The sequence below is a fragment of the Carya illinoinensis genome, chromosome 5 (genome assembly GCF_018687715.1).
Source record: "Carya illinoinensis cultivar Pawnee chromosome 5, C.illinoinensisPawnee_v1, whole genome shotgun sequence".
In the NCBI taxonomy this organism is placed as follows: Eukaryota; Viridiplantae; Streptophyta; class Magnoliopsida; order Fagales; family Juglandaceae; genus Carya; species Carya illinoinensis.
In genome coordinates this window covers 18,047,957-18,065,444 of record NC_056756.1, presented here as the reverse complement: position 1 = coordinate 18,065,444, position 17,488 = coordinate 18,047,957, and the positions used below count along the sequence as shown (strand labels likewise).

Sequence of the window (17,488 nt, the reverse complement as noted above, 5' to 3'; positions counted from 1 at the left end):
GTTGAATACAATTTCTTCCTCGGTAGCTTTCTTCTAAATATTTCGAGAATGCTCTTGATTGGAAATATCTGGAGTTGTTTCATGGTATCAGAGCCAGATACCTTAGGGTTTTGCTTCTGACCACTACCGCTACCACTGCAAGATTCAATACAAGATCCAAGCTCAATTGTTCAAGATTTAATACAAGATGAGTGAAGAAGAAGCCTCTGCTTCATTGAATGCAGAAAATCCATATTATTTGCACAATGGAGATTCTATAGGTTCTATATGTAAGAAAAAGCTGTAAAAAGGATCTATAGGATCTTTTACCTCCGGCCATTTGTGCTTGATAACTGGAAAGCTTCAAATCTATAAAAGAGACTAGAGATTTTGTAGGAAAGGGACTTCTAGTCTTTTGCCTTAGAACTTTTTGGGTGGTTCTAATGGAAAACACAAGCCCCTTTATATAGGCAAGACTAGGGACCCTCATTTATTACTCCTACAACCTTTAGGCTACCCTCATTATTCCATCCATCACAAAATAGCAAGGGTCACCGCTTTATTTATGAAGGGCAATTACCTATGCTTGATAGATGAAGTGTATCATCTTAGATGAAGTGAACCACTTTAGGGAAGACAAAGGTTTTCTAGGAAAACCAAAAGTCTAACATTCTCCCACTTGGTTCACTTAATAGGTAAAACATAAATGGCCAAAATAATGCCCTTAATTCTGTTAAGGTATCCTATATACAAACCATGGTGGTATTGCTTTTTATAGTGAACATTTCCCTTCCATGTGTCACAATACATAGTATCCCTTAAAAATACTTTATGAACAACTATTAAAAGTCATTCGGGTCCAACTTAATCACCCAATGGATATGACGAATTCATTACTTTATGCGCAAAACTAAAACTGAATTCAACTTTATTCTATATAGTAACATGAGAGATTACACTTCAGTTAGGCCCATACGATCCACATGACCCTGAAACTGTTTTACCAGTAAACCTTTGGTCATTGGATCAGCTAACATCAAATTTGTACTGGTATACTCAATATACACCACATTATATTTGATGCTCTCTCTCACACTTAAATACTTTATGTCAATATGCTTGCTTCTGCTTCCGCTCTTATTGTTCTTTGAGAAGAACACTGCAGTGGTATTATCACAAAGAATCTTTATTGGTCTTTGAATGGAATCAACAATTTTAAGACCAGAAATAAAATTCTTCAACCATATGGCTTGTGTCGTTGTTTCATAGCACGCAATAAATTCTGCCTCCATAGTAGACGTAGTGTAACAGCCCGCTAGAAATTCAATTGTGAAATTTCTATTAACTTTAGGAACCTTGTGAAAACCCCATAAGTTTTCACGAATCCATTAATCGTATAGGTTTTTGTCTAACTACATAGTTAGTGTTATTATTTACTATGGTATCAGAAGTGTGTTTTTTATTATTAGAGATAGTTAGAAGTGTCAAAATGTATTATGATTTGTGCCATTAGACTCGGAGGGTTATTTAAAGTCTTATGGCGCAATAACATTTTTTCATATTTTCGGACAAAACGTCTGTTCAAAACTGTAGATATTATTGGATAAAAAAAAATATCTTGAGATAATTTTCGTGAATATTATTGGGTAAAAATATTTTGAGTTGATTTTTATAGATATTATTAGATAAAAATATCTTTAAGTTGATTTTTTGTAGATATTATTGGATAGAATATTATGAGATAATCTTTTATAGATATTTTGGGTAGGAGAAAAACCACACTCAACTCTCAACTCCAGCCTTATCACCTCCCTTATCTCGTCTATAAATATGTCCAGCCAGCACCCATGAACTTATCTTCAATTACACTTTCCAATAAAAGATTATCAAACACTCTCTCTAGGACAGCTTTTAGGAGTTCTTTTGTACACCCATTTCGAAGCTGTTGTAAGTGTTTTATCATAAAGTCTCCTCCTATAAGTTATTCCTTTTTGAGTCTAGTTTACATGGATATCTTATTTGCCCCATTTGAAGATCATTTGGTCAGTCAAATATTATGTAAACTATAGAAAGGTCATTCTGGGAGATAAACTGGAGAATATGTTATAGTTTGGAGTTTTTGACCAAGCTAATGGATAGATATTGGTCCGAAATTTTTATGGAGTATTGTTAACATGTATATGTGACTATTGGTTGAGGATTTTTGCATGATTAAAGGTTTTAATGAAATATTTTCTTAGATTTAGAAACTGGAAGAAGAAAAACAGTTTCTGTTTTGAAAAAGTTTAACTCTTTGGTGGTCTAAACCTATTCTAATGACTTTAATAATTTTATTGGAGGATCCTAAGTATCTTATATACATGTTATATTATTATTTTGAAGATATTTGATGTTAGTTTCAAAGATATGAAATTTTATGCAAAGAGATATTCAAATAAGCCAAAGTGTGGATATTCTTGGCTAAATTTATGTTTTTGTTAATTTCTAACCATGTGATCTTGAATTAGAAGCTTATATATGTTTTAGGATATTTTTTTAAACCATGTGATGGTTTGGTTTGAAGATCATATATTTATAAGTCATAGATCAAGAGATTTATCAAAACTAGTTGAGGAAAAAGTTTCTGTTTTTGGACTAAGTGTAAAACCAAAAACTCCAAATGTTATTTTGTGATTTTAGTGACTTTGGTTTGATGATTTAAAGCATGGTTGATGTTAGGATGATATTATGAATATGTTAGAAGTAAGATTTGATTTTTGAAACTCTTGGAGATGTTTTGATTTAAGGTCAAAACTTGTGATTCAAGTGCTTGGATCTTTTTACAAAAAAGTTTGGTGTTGATTATTAGTTTTTTCTAAATGGATGTTTTAAGTATGGTTTTGAACTTAGGATTGGAAGATGTTTGTTGTAAAATTTTGGTTTAAGCATGAGTTTTGAAGTTGAAAAGAATTGCAACAAAAAAATAAGGGAAATGGCCTATGGATGTTTCGGCCATAGTGTGTTTTCCATAGTTGTGTTTTGTTTTAAATTTTTCTGAGTTGATATTTAAGTTTAGGACAAAATTTACATGAGGAATGTAAATTTTGGAAACTTTTGGAGTTAGTATGCAAAATCCTTAAGTTATGGGTAAAACGGTCATTTTCCCACATGTAGAGAGTAAAATGAAAATTTTACTCTTTAAGTTAGTATTTTCCATATTTCAAATTATTAGTGATTTAGTTCTAACTTTTAGAATCACTAATTACAGTTCCTCGTGATCGCACTTGAAGTTTTATAAGAAACGCGGAGATCGAGGTAAGTTCGCTTTTAACTTACTAGCAGTCTACTGTGTATATGTGCTAAGTAAAGGAACTACAGTGTATGTATGTATGTTATCATATATGTCATGCCATGCCAAGTTATCACGTAATTATCTATTATACAGAATTTATTTTGTCATCAATTTTTATCTGTTACATAATATATTCTGTCATGTATTACTGTATATTACAAGTATGTCATGTTAAATATGTTGTCTATTATATGTTATGCCATGTTACGAAATATTTCTATCTCAAGTTGGTCATGTATTTCAAATTATGTTCAAATCACGTTATATTACATCAGGGCTCCAATCCTTTCGTTTTCCAGTCACGTTTCATCTTGAGTACATTCAGTTTGTGTAGAATACATGGGGCCACAACAACTGTGGAGTATGTATTTAACTGCATTGTGATGTGTAGAATACATGGGGCCACAACAACTGTGGAGTATGTATTTACACGTAGAATACATGGGGCCACAACAACTGTGGAGTATGTATTTACACGTAGAATACATGGGGCCACAACAACTATGGAGTATGTATTTTTCATGTTAATTCAAGTTTCAGAGTAAGTTCATACAAAGTCAAGTTTCAGATCAAGTTCATGTCAAGTCAAGTTCAGTTCATGTTTCAATTTAAGTTATGTCAATTATGCTATGTTGTACGCTAAGTTATGCTTTAATTATTTATGAATTTGATTATGCATTTATGTTTTTACTGTCATCCATGCATCATTAGCATGTGTGGAAGTTTTTTGTTAACTTGCTGAGATTCGAAATCAAATCTCACTGTAGTAGTCCCAACTACCATTCCTCCCAAATGGTAGATCTTGTTACAGGACCTGAAGGAGGATCAGGAGCTGACCAACTAGACACAGTCGATTGAACGACGGTGCGTCGTTAATGTTAATATAGTAGTTAAATTACTACTTGTACGATGGAGTTGCATCTCCAGTACTTTTGGATCATAACTATTTTGGACTAGTGTTGTGATTTTAGTTGTTCAATAGGTTTTTATGTATGGAGTCTGTTTTAAGCATTTGGGATATTTTCAATTTGGTGCATAGTATTGCTAAAGAAAAAAAAAATTATCCGCTGCGAATATTGCATATTGTTAGATGCATGTTAGGAACATTGCATCTTATATGTCATGAACGGGGGCAGGTAACCTTGTGTTGCATGTCTCGACGCTTCAAATTTCCGTTCGATCCCAAACGGAATTTGGGGGCGTCACACGTAGCAACTATAGATTGCTTCGTAGTCTTCCAAGATATAGCTCCTTCAGCAAGAAGAAAGATATATCCAGAAGTAGACTTTCTGGTGTCTACACAACCGGCAAAATCCGAATCTGAATAGCCAACCACTTGTAAATTTTCTGTATGCCTGTAAGTTAGCATGTAATTCTTGGTTTCTTGCAAATACCGCATCACCTTCTTTGCAGCTATCCAATGTTAAAGTCCTGGGTTACTTTGATAGCGACCCAATAATCCAACTGCTAGACATATGTCTGGACGGGTACAAACTTGAGCATACATCAAGCTACCCACTACAGATGCATAAGGTACACTTTTCATCTACTCTTGTTCCAATGCATTTTCAGGTGATTGTCCTTTATGAAATTTATCACCTTTGATTATGGGAGCTACAGAGGCTTTACAATCTTTCATACCGAATCTCTGTAAAACTCTTTCAATGTAGGCCTTTTGAGACAGTCTTAAGACTCTTTGTTTCCTGTCTGTATGAATCTCTATGCCAATGACATAAGAGGCTTCACCCATATCCTTCATTTCAAAGTTTTGGAAGAGAAATTGTTTAGTCTCATGTAACAATCCCAAATCACTGCTTGCAAGAAGAATATCGTCTACATATAGGACTAAGAAAATGTATTTGCTCCCACTGACTTTAAAGTATATACATTGATCAACAAGATTCTCGATAAAACCATATGAGATAATAATCTTGTGAAATTTTAAATACCATTGACGGGAAGCTTGTTTTAGTCCATAAAGAAACTTCTTCAATTTACATACTTTCTGACTGTCGTTACTGAAACCTTCAAGTTGTTTCATGTATGCCACTTCATCAAGATCCCCATTAAGAAAAGTCGTTTTCACATCCATTTGATGTAACTCTAAATCAAAATGAGCTACTAAAGCCATGATTATCCTCAACGAATCCTTCTTAGAGACTGGAGAGAAGGTTTCATGATAATCAATGCCTTCTTTCTGAGTGAATCCTTTAGTGACAAGTCTAGCCTTATATCGTTCGACATTACCAGAAGAATCTCGTTTGGTTTTAAAAACCCATTTGCAGCCAACTGTTGCCGCCCCTTCTGGTAATTCGACGAGATCCCAGACTTGGTTCTTATAAATGGATTCTAACTCATTTTTCATGGCATTCAACCAAAATGTAGATTTATCTCCACTCATGGCTTGTGAAAACGTAATTGGGTCTTCCGGAAGTCCAATGTCAAAATCAGACTCAGTTAGGTATACAATGTAATCATCTGGAATAGCAAGCCTACGTATTCTTGAGGATCTTCTTAGAGCCATTACTTCATCATTTGGAGATGACTCAATTGGCTCAGACTGTAAATGCGGAATAACTTCAAATTGAACCTCATTTACGAGAACATGCTGTACTTGAATTGGTGTCATTACATGATCTTACGATCTATTTTGCCTTAAGACAACCATTCTTTCTCCAAAAGAAGGCAAAGTAGCATGTTCAGGTGTTTCCTCAAAAGTGACCTCTTGAGGATTCACACTCCCACTAAGTTCAACATCCTCAAGAAATTTTACATTTTTAGATTCAACAATTCGAGGGCTATTATTAGGACAATAAAATCTATATCCTTTGGAGTTATTTAAATACCCAATAAAGAAACCGCTAGTTGTCCTTGGATCTAACTTCTTTATGTTAGGATTATAAATCCTAACTTCAGCAGGACAACCCCATATGTGTATATGATTTAAACTAGGTTTCCACCCTTTCCACAACTCGAAAGGTGTCTTAGAGACAGATTTGTATGGAACCCTATTCAATATATACACTGCAGTTTTAAGAGCTTCACTCCACAAGGAAAGTTGCATATTAGATTTACTAATCATGCTCCTTACCATATCCATTAGCGTACGATTCCTTCTTTCTGCAACACCATTTTGTGATGGTGTACCAGGCATTGAATATTGGGCAACAATGCCTTCTTCCTGAAGGAAATTTGCAAATGGACCCTTAATTTGTCCAGGTTCTGTGTACCTACCATAATATTCCCCTCCTCTATCAGATCTTACGATCTTGATTTTCTTTTCACTTTGATTCTCTACTTCTGCTTTATAGGCTTTGAAAACATCTAGTGCTTGAGCCTTCTCGTTCAGAAGATAAAGATACATATACCTAGAATAGTCGTCAATAAATGAGATAAAATATCTCTGACCATTCAGGCAAGGGGTAGAAAATGGTCCACATATATCTATGTGTATAATCTCAAGAACACTGGAACTCCTTCTTGAACCTTTAGAATTATTGATGGTCTGCTTGCCCTTTATGCAGTCCACACAATTCTTGAAGTCAGTAAAATCAAGATCCTGTAGGATCCCTTCTTTTACTAACCGTCTCATCCTCTCTATAGAGATGTGTCCCAATCTCTTATGCCATAGTAGAGAAGATTTTTCATTCAAAAGGTTTTTCTTAATGCCAACTGAATGCAGAGAGAGATAATTCTCTTCAAAATCGGGATGAATATCTAATTTAAAAAGGTTATCAACTAAAGTTCCAGAACCAACAGGAATTTTATTCTTAAAAACAGTCATAACATTTTCAAAAAGGAAACTGTATCCTTTAATAACAAGTTTGGAAACAGAAATTAAATTTCTACAAAATTCTGGAATATAAAAAACATTATTTAAATCCAAAACATATCCCGATTTGATAATCACTCTAAAAACTCCAACTGCAACAACTTGTGAACGCCCTTTATTTTCGGTGAAAACCCAAAGTTCACTTGTTGTTGGTTTCCTTCTGGTGAGAAAACCCTGCAATGTATTCATAATATGAATTGAAGAACCAGAGTCAATCCACCATGAATTTTTAGGAGCATCAATGAAAAAAGATTCATGACACACAAGAGATATAGAGCTACCTTTCTTTTCAAGCCACTCTTTATACTTGATGCAACTCTTCTTTACATGTCCCTCTTTCTTACAAAAGAAGCAGGTCACCTTTTTGCCATTAGATCCATTGGATTTTGATAGCACATTATGCTTCCTTTTCTTTTGAGGTCCACTTTGGCCCTTCTCGGTCTTAACTTTATCATTCACGACCATATTTGCACTTTCAGGTCGATCATGCTTCATCCTTTCCTCTTCTTGCACACACATGGTCAGAAGATCCGTGACTGACCAGTTTTCCTTATGTGTGTTATAAGAGATCTTGAAAGGTCCATACTCAGATGGCAGTGAGTCAAGGATGAAATGGACCAAGAATGGCTCAGATATCTCTATCTTTAAGCCCTTAAGTTGAGAAACAATGTCTCTTATTTCTGTAATGTATGCACGCATACCCTTAGAACTGTCAAAGGTTTTAGTAGTGAATTGTCTGATAAGAGTGCTAGCTAAAGCCTTGTCAAAGCGAACAAACTGTTCCTCAATTGCCTGCATTAATTCCTTAATTGTAGCGCAATCACCAATAGAACCTCTAATGCTCTTACTCATGCGAGACTTTATGAGCATTAGACTTAGGCGATTAGATCGCTCCCACCATTGGCGATTTTCAATAACTTCCTGTGCATCCGTATCCGTGGCAGCAGGTGGTTGCTCCACACGGAATGCATAGTCAAGGTCCATATACCCCAAGGTAAATTGAACCAAATCTTTCCAGTCAGAAAAATTAGTGCCATCAAGCATTGGAATAAAATAAACACCATCAGCTAAGGATTGTGGTACAACAGCTGCAAAACCAAGAAAAACTTTAATGCTATGAATTCAAGTAAATTTTAACCTTCCTATGGGAAAAGGTTGCATAACAGCATAAATTTACTCATCTTTATTTATAAGACAAATTATTCTAAATATTAACAAATAAAACTATCCACACCTATAGGCAGAAGATAAATTTAACTGTAATACCGAAAATCATTTTCTTATACTAATTAAATCACAAAAATTAAAGATTTTCTTGTAGGGATAAATCCTTAAAACCTATGATTTAATTACAATGAGATTCCAAATTTAACTGTAATACCGAAAATCATTTTCTTATACTAATTAAATCACAAAAATTAAAGATTTTCCTGTAGGGATAAATCCTTAAAACCTATGATTTAATTACAATGAGATTCCAATTTTTTTTTATATGTATTCTTTTAAATAATAAGGATGTTGTGGCATTACCTTCATTATTAAAAGAAATACAACTGGACATCTCCTTAAAAAACTGTAAATTAGCCCAAAGGCCCAATAATATGAATTGAACTTGAAAATGAGCCCACAAAAGGTTGAAATCATGACCCGGCTTTTCTCTTACGACATAGATTATGACAAAAAAAACATTGATCATGAAAAGAACAAAACTAGATTTCAAAAGCCCATTATATGAACAAAAGAAATACTAATAATTCAAACACAAAGCTGAAAGGCAACCTCTTTGATACCAAATGTAAGAAAAAGCTGTAAAAATGATCTATAGGATCTTTTACCTCTGGCCATTTGTGCTTGATAACTAGAAAGCTTCAAATCTACAAAAGAGACTAGAGATTTTGTAGGCAAGGGACTTCTAGTCTTTTGCCTTAGAACTTTTTGGATGGTTCTAATGGAAAACACAAGCCCCTTTATATAGGCAAGACTATGGACCCTCATTTATTACTCCTACAACCTTTAGGCTACCCTCATTATTCCATCCATCACAAAATAGCAAGGGTCACCACTTTATTTATGAAGGGCAATTACCTATGCTTGATAGATGAAGTGTATCATCTTAGATGAAGTGAACCACTTTAGGGAAGACAAAAGTTTTCTAGGAAAATCAAAAGTCTAACACTATATAGTTTCTAAGCTTCTTACAGGAGATAATTACCATTGTTGGTGCAGATCAATGGAGATGGCGTTAAAGGCAAAGAACAAGATAGTTTTTGTAAATGGAGTGATAAATCCACCAACAGATTCAGATCCACTCTTCGCTGTATGGGATAGATGTAATAGCATGGTTCTATCTTGGATTTTAAACTCAATATCAAGAGATATTGGGGAAACAATTGTGTATGCAAGAATAACAAGAGAAATGTGAGAAGAACTGCATAATCAATTTTGTCAAAGGAAAGAATGGGCTCTCATCTTTGTCTCAAGATCAAGCTTCAATGAGTGCTTACTGTCAATATAAATGTTTGTGGAATGAATTGATTAATTACAATCAAATGCCCAATTGTACATGCGGAGCATGTCGAAATTGTTGTTATGGTGCTGCACATTTACTACTAAAGTATCAACAAAATTAGCACATTATAATGTTTCTCATGGGGTTGAATGAAGAATTCTCGCATGTTAGAGGCCAGATTTTATTAACGGATCCATTACCATCAATTACTAAAGTTTTTTCTTTAGTAATTCAAGAAGAAAAACAAAAGGAAGTTAGATCAATGGGAAGAACTACTGTTGCTTTTATGAACAAGAAAGTTGAAAATTCAAGACCAAATTTCGGAAAACAACAATATAAAAGGGAGAAAGTCTTATGTACTCACTGTGGAATGACTAATCATACAATGGATAAATGCTAAAAACTACATAGATATCCTCCCAGTTTCAGGCAAAAAGGGAGAGTTTCATCAACCAATCAGATTATAGCCCACCTTTCGAGTACCCCTTTTGATTTACATAACTCTATGCTATTCTCTCAAGAAGAGTATCAGCAATTACTTGCATTAATACACCCATAACCACAACCACCTGTTGCAAAAAATGTTAACCATCATGCAGCCAATATCATATCCAATTCAACTGTTTTACCTCCTTTTTCAAGTAAAACTAGTTTACATCTTTCTCATAATGTGTCATCATGTTATTCTAGCCATCATAAATGAATCTCCATATTGTTTTCCAAGCACCTAGATCATAGATACAAGAGCGACAGATCATATCATACATTCCTTTAATCTTTTTACCACAATTACAAAAGTTTTAAATACTTTTATCAGACTTACAAATGAAGAAAATGTTACAGTCATGCATATTGGGACTGCTTATTTGTCAAATAATTTAGTTTTGAAAGATGTATTATGTGTGCCAAGTTTTGCATATAATATTCTTTTAGTAACTAAACTAACTGATGATCAGAAGTGTTCTTTCATTTTTATGTCTGACATCTATTATATACAGGGTCTTACCCCATAGAAGATGATTGAGAAGGGTATAAAAGCAGCTTATACTTTCTGCAACAATCATCAGTAAGTGCAGCTAGTAATTTAGTTCTTTCACCAAATGTCAATTCTATTTCTGATTCTAATTCCAACTTGTGGCATAATATATTAGGTCACCCATCACCTTCTAGATTGTTAGTACTTGCAAAATTACTTCCAAATCTTGTTCTGAATAAAAATGATCATAAGGATCATTGTTCTGTATGTCCTCTAGCAAAACAGAAAACGTCTTTTATTTCCAATTCATTCTTACAAATCCAGTTGTCCATTTCATTTAATACATTGTGACATTTGGGGTCCCTTTTCATTATCTACTCATGATGGTTTTAAATATTTTTTAACCATTGTTGATGATCATTCAAGATCAACTTGGGTGTATTTGATGCAATCCAAATCTAAAGTGAAAACCATTTTCATAGTTTTTTATAATATGGTTCATACACAATTTAAACAAGAAATGAAGTGTGTAAGAACAAATAATGGTTTAGAATGTAACATGACTATTTTTTCTGTTCCAAAGGAATTATACACCAAACTTTTGTGTTGAGACTCCTGAACAAAATTCTATTGTTGAGAGGAAACATCAACATCTCCTTAATGTAGCGAGAGCCTTGAAATTTCAATCCAATGTTCCACTAACTTTCTGGGGTGAATGTGTTCTTATTGCTACATATATCATAAACTATATTCCCTCTCATATTCTAAATGAAAAGTCACCATATGAGATTCTTTATGGTGATCTTCCTTCCTATTATCATTTAAGAGTGTTTAGATGCTTATGCTTATACTATGCTTTTACTCTTAGTCACAATAGATCAAAATTCTCACCTCATGCCAAGAAGTGTATTTTTGTTGGACATCCATTTGGAACAAAGGGATATAAACTTTTTTTATCTTGATTTACAAACATTGTTTATATCCCGAGATGTCATTTTTCATGAGTCTATATTTCCATTTCAGCAAAAATCATCCTCACTTCCTTCATCCATTCCATTTGACCTTGTTATAACTAATCCAATTCCAGATTCTATTTCTCAATCTGAAGTTGATCCATCATTCAATTTCAGATCAAATACACATTCTAATAACTCTACTAAGCAATCACGCACTTCCTCTCCATTAATTCCAATAATTCCACCACTTCAAGATAATGTTCATTTTCCTCCTCTTCGAAAATCAACTAGACAACACAAAACTCTTGTTTAATTATAGAATTATCACTGCAATTTAGCAGCTTCTACCTCCAACACATCTTCTGCAGGCTCCGTTTCTACAAAATCAGGTAATCAATATGACATTTCTGATTTTTTATATTATAAACATTTATCTCCATCTCATAGTGTTTTTAGCATTTCCATTTCATCTCATAAAGAACTAGAATTTTATCATCAGGCTATTAAGAATTCTCACTGGAGAGATGCTATGAATATTGAATTATCTACCCTTGAATCAAATAACACCTAGACCCACACTAACTTGCCACCTAATACAATCCCAATTGGTTGTAAATGGGTATACAAAACCAATTTTAATGTTGATGGCTCAATTGAGAGACAAAAAGTAAGATTGGTTGCCAAAGGGTATATTCAAAGGGAAGGTCTTGATTATTTAGAGACTTTTTCTCCTATTGCAAAGATGGTGATAGTCAAATGCTTCTTATCATTAGTAGCTATTCATAAATGGCATTTAATACATTTAGATGCAAATAATGCTTTTCTATATGGTGATTTGAACAAAATGTTGTATATGAAGCCACCTCCTGGATATATTAGAAAGGGGGACACACGAGTTTGTAAGCTACAGAAATCCTTCTATAGTTTAAAACAAGCTTCTCGATAGTGGAATTCTAAATTCACTACAACCTTGTTGGATTTGGGATTTATTCAATCCAAATTAGATTATTCTTTGTTCACAAAGAAAACTGATGATTCTTTTGTGGCCTTACTAGTATATGTTGATGATATACTTTTAGCTAGTACTAATTTGTCTAATGTTCAGTCCATTACATCCTCTTTAAGTACACATATCAAGTTGAAGAACTTAGGGCATGTCAAATATTTCTTAGGCATGGAGATTGCCCGATCCAAAAAGGGTATTTCTCTATGTCAAATAAAATATGCCCTTGAGTTAACATCTGATATTGGTTTACTGGGCTCAAAATTAGCCAGTTTTCCCATGGATTCTCACTATAAATTGTCAAAAACTTATGGTGAATTGATTGAGGATGGAACAAGCTATAGAAGACTCATTGGTAGGCTACTTTACCTCACTCATACCAGACCAGACATCACTTATTCAGTACATCATTTGAGTCAATTCCTTGACTCTCCTCGAGCCCCACATATGCAAGCTGCTCTAAGGATCTTGAAGTATGTTAAAATGCCTCCTGGACAAGATATTTTTTTCTCATCATCTTCGCAGATTCATCTCAAAGCTTTTGCTGACTCGGATTGGGCTAGTTGTCCTGATACAAGGAGGTCTGTTTCTGGTTTTTGTATCTTTCTTGGTGATTCTCTTGTTTCTTGGAAATCTAAGAAACAAAACACAATTTCAAGGTCATCTGCAGAAGCTGAATATAGGTAAATGGCCTATACTATTTGTGAAATCAGATGGCTGTAGTCTTTACTTTCTGATCTTCATCAACATCATCCTCATCCTGCTTTACTTTTTTGTGACAATCAAGCTAACATCTACATTGCAGCAAATCCTATTTTCTACAAAAGAACTAAACATATTAAATTGGATTGTCATCTCATTAGAGAGAAAATACAAGCTGGAGTACTTAGAACTTTGCATGTTTCTTCTTCCCATCAGCTCACTAATATACTTACCAAACCCCTTGGATATGCTATATTTCATTCTTTGTTATACAAGATGAATGTTCACAACATTTACCATTCATCTTCAGGGGGACTATCACAGATATTGTAGATAAATAGTTATTGGTTTTATTTTACTTTACTGCTTTACTGTAAATAGTTAATAGCTAGTTAGAGTTACTAAGTCTTTAGTTCAAGTTAGTTACTTTACTTTCTTTAAGTGTAATGGTATAAATACCAACTCTCACGTGTAAAGGCATTATGTTGAATACAATTTCTTCCTCAGTAGGTTTCTTCTAAATATTCCAAGAATGATCTTGACTAGAAATATCTAGAGTTGTTTCACATACTGCAAAGAAATGGCCGAAGACGCCATTCCTGTCTCATCAACTTCAACTTTCAGGCTTCAATGGGACGTATTCCTAAGCTTCAAAAGCGAAGACACTCGCCACACCTTCACTGACACGCTTTACAAGTCGCTTGAGGAACTTGGCATTCAAGTCTTCCTCGAAGATGAGGGTTACACGGCAGGGACGAGATCAAGCCGGGTCTTTTCGAGGCCATTGAGGAATCAGCCGCTTCCATTGCTGTCATATCCCCGAACTATCCATCCTTGCGCTGGTGCCTAGACGAAGGCTCCTTCTTCCCGTCTTCTATCGAGTCAACCCATCGGACGTTCGGTGACAGAAGGGACCTTTTGAAGAACACTTTAGAAACCATGAAAAAATGTATCCCCAGCATAAGGTTAGGTGCTGGAGGAGAGCTATGGAACAAATTGGTGCAATTGTTGGCTGGCCCTTCGATAAGAGGTGGTGTATACATAGAACTATCCTCTTTGCTTTCTTTTTTTCACAATTTTGGAACTCAAAATTGGCTTTGTTCTTGCTCGTCAAACATCTAGATGATAAAAAGATCTCCCAAATATTTATGAGAAAAAAAAATACAATATTCCTTTAGTTTGCAATTGTTGATTGAATCAGAGAGGAGCGTTAGAACCTTTGCATGGGCTGAATTAATGTTGCTTTTTTAAGGTTAAGAATATAATATGCGTATTTATAAGATGATATGCAAGGCTCTCTAATACTAATTATAATTTTGAGCTCCATTGTATGTTTTCTGGGAATTTTTTGGGGATTGATATAAAAATTATTAACAATACCTTCTACTCATGAGATTCTAGTACTTTTGAATTCCACAAGTTGGGAGTGTTTTAATCTCTTATAAAAAGTTGTGATCAATAGCAATTTTCATTTGTTTCCCTCACCGTCTTTATCATTAGGCGTGCGTTAAGCTTTTAAAGAAGGAAAAAACTACTCCCACCCACAAATTCATTGATAAAACTCATCGAATTGTTTTTTTTTTTAATTATTTAATGGCTAAGAAAGTGTTTTTAATGGATTTTTTTTTTAATATTTAAAAAATATTTGGAGAAAAAAAAAGGAATTTTGGCTGTTATTCTTTGGGGTGTAGCCGCATCACCCTAATTTTAAAGAACCAATATTTTTATATGTACAAGGTATAATTTGTAGATATTTGCAATTGTAGAATACAAGCATTGCGCAATTATCTTGAAAAAAGTAATTAAATACGGGACCCACATGATAAAAATTTGATTTTTTTAACAATGAGCCCCACTCTTTTTCAAAAGGACTGTATGGCGCTTGCACACTCTACGACTGTATGTAGCATTGCTCTTAATTTCGGAATTTGTAACCCTATTACGTGTAATACCCTGGTCCCAGAAGGGTCGGAGAGTTAACTCTTATAACATAAAAACATCTCCAAAACACAACCTTATATCACCCAAAGACTCCAAAATAATAAATTCATTTATTAAAACCAAGTGTACTTGTTCTTTTATCAAGATACCGAAGTAAAACCTCAACAAAATAAATTAAAATCTCCTTCAACACTCATAAATATCCATAACTTAAAACACCAAATTAAATATATTAAAAACTACCGAATAACTATTTGTACCCTCAGGCACTTATTCCTCAACGATCATTGAATCTTGTTAACAATTCTTACTCTTGACTCCCGACTGAAGTATCAAAATTATCTAAAAAATATTATGGAGATAAAGGGTGAGTTATTAACAACTCAGTAAGCAGAAAACATGTACTAGTGTGTAACCATGAGCATTTAGAGTTCAAAATGCAGAATAGAATATTTACCTTCAGAATGCTAAAATTAGAACATTTATTTTCAGAATGCAAAACGTGTATCAAAATATCAAAGCAAAGCTTTCATAAAAAAATCTTATAAAAAAATAATAATAATCCTTTGGTATAACATAAATGATCATCATTATCATCATATCAGACATCATATCAGAACAGAGTCCATGTATAACCCCTATGGTAGCTTTGTGCATCTGCAAATAACCAGGCAGAACATAATCAATCAATCATCAAAGTGTGCACTCAAACAGAGACCACTACTATAACCCATGGTAGGGCCATATCTACTATTATAACCCGTGGTAGGGTCGTATCCACTAGTATAACCCGTGGTTGGGCCGTATCCACTATTATAACTCATGGTAAGGCTGTATCCACTATTATAACCCGTGGTAGGGCCATATCCACTATTAAAATCCGTGGTTGGGCCGTAACTGAATAGAGCATAAGCATAATCAAATTCATAATCAGAAAATCATGCCAAAGGTTTTTCAGAAATCGCATCTTATCAAAATAGAGTACTAAACAAAATCATATCATCTTTAGAATCAAAATGGATCTAGAGTATATTCATATAATCATGCACAGATTTTTATATTCGCTCTTTTTCAATAGTTTGGAAAACAACATGTCAAAAATAAGCTCATGTCTACACTAGTCATTACAAAAAAATACTTTCTCTTTCATCAGAGTTTATAAGTAATGCCGACAAATAACTAAGGTTGTTTTCATAATTCTTTTCAAAAATCAAAATGCATATTTTCCAAAGTCTAGTATAGGAACCCCACTTACCTTAAGTCCTTAGTCTTTCAAAAATTCCTCACAACAGTGCCAAACGAATAATCAATCGTCACCCAAACGAGTTACGAGACTAGCCAGCGGCTAAAGTTCCAGGCGGCCTTTTCTTGCATGGGTGGAGTGAGAAGAAGAACAACCAATTGATGAGCAGTGCTCGGCGGTGCTTTCTATGCAGTTGGAAACGACGTGAAGGTGATGACTACAAAGCTAGGCTTCTGACGTGCAAGGGTTGAAAGCACAAGAAATGCTCTATTTTAAATGGCAAAAACAAAGTTTTAGTGTGCAGGGGTTGGTTGGTTTTTCTATGGTTGCGTGTGATGTCGTGCATGGAGTTGGATAGTGGGCTTAGGGTGGTTGAAGAATTCAAGTTGGGCTTCCATCGTATGGAGTAAAACTCGGCACTTGAGTATTCCGTTCGGGGCTGTTGCAGAGCAATGGAGTAGAGTTTCCATATGTGGAGTTTCAAAGACGATTGTGGTTTGAAGTTAGGACTGCACAAAAAAGCCGTCAAGCCGACCCGGTCGAATTTCCGATCTACTCCGACCCAAAAAAACCCCAACCGTTTGGATGAACAACGGAATCGGTTATTACCAAAACCCATTTGATGTTTAATCGGGTAATACCCGATACCCGTTTTTAGCCGAATTTGATGATTGTACTAGGTTGCTCTTCTGCCATTGAAATTAGAACTCTTGTCCAAAGAACACTGAGATATTTCTAAGATTTTACCCTCATGAAATTTCAATCGGAGTCAAAGACTCCAAAATTTTCTTCCCATATAAAACAATCAAAGAACCAATCCCGATACCCAAGAGAAAACAACTTCTTCGACAATTTTTCAGCTACTAAATGGAAACCCAAGAGAAACCGCAGAACTCAGGAGACGCTTCTTAAACAACTTCAACCCCAATGATGAAACGAAATCATCTTCAACCCTCTTGAACCTCTTGAAGCAAAACCCAACAAATTTCAAAACCAGATTTCAAAATCAATACATC

At 34.4% G+C, this 17,488-nt stretch overlaps 2 protein-coding genes across 2 annotated transcripts; one reads left to right on the top strand and one right to left on the bottom strand.

Annotated features, from left to right (window-relative positions):
- Nucleotides 1–5,948: 5,948 nt before the first annotated feature.
- LOC122310151 lies at nucleotides 5,949–8,987 on the bottom strand. Its single transcript, XM_043124030.1, has 4 exons — nucleotides 8,978–8,987; nucleotides 7,407–8,230; nucleotides 7,221–7,316; nucleotides 5,949–7,079 (listed from the first exon to the last, which is right to left on the bottom strand). Exons 1-4 carry the CDS (start codon nucleotides 8,985–8,987, stop codon nucleotides 5,949–5,951), a joined length of 2,061 nt encoding a protein of 686 aa, XP_042979964.1.
- A 3,770-nt stretch (nucleotides 8,988–12,757) lies between these two features.
- LOC122310150 (uncharacterized mitochondrial protein AtMg00810-like) lies at nucleotides 12,758–13,273 on the top strand. The gene has a single exon (XM_043124029.1). The coding sequence runs from the start codon at nucleotides 12,758–12,760 to the stop codon at nucleotides 13,271–13,273; it is 516 nt and encodes a 171-aa protein (XP_042979963.1).
- Nucleotides 13,274–17,488: the final 4,215 nt, after the last annotated feature.

What these genes read in the sequence shown, in the direction of transcription:
- LOC122310151 (XM_043124030.1), bottom strand. An exon ending in AAGGTAGCTCTATATCTCTT is followed by an intron (nt 7,317 to 7,406) that starts GTGTGTCATGAA and finishes AATACATTGCAG; the next exon opens with GGTTTTCTCACCAGAAGGAA. An exon ending in TTGCAGTTGGAGTTTTTAGA is followed by an intron (nt 7,080 to 7,220) that starts GTGATTATCAAA and finishes ACTGTTTTTAAG; the next exon opens with AATAAAATTCCTGTTGGTTC.
- LOC122310150 (XM_043124029.1), top strand. Translation starts at nt 12,758, where the DNA reads ATGGAGATTGCCCGATCCAAAAAGGGTATTTCTCTATGTCAAATAAAA.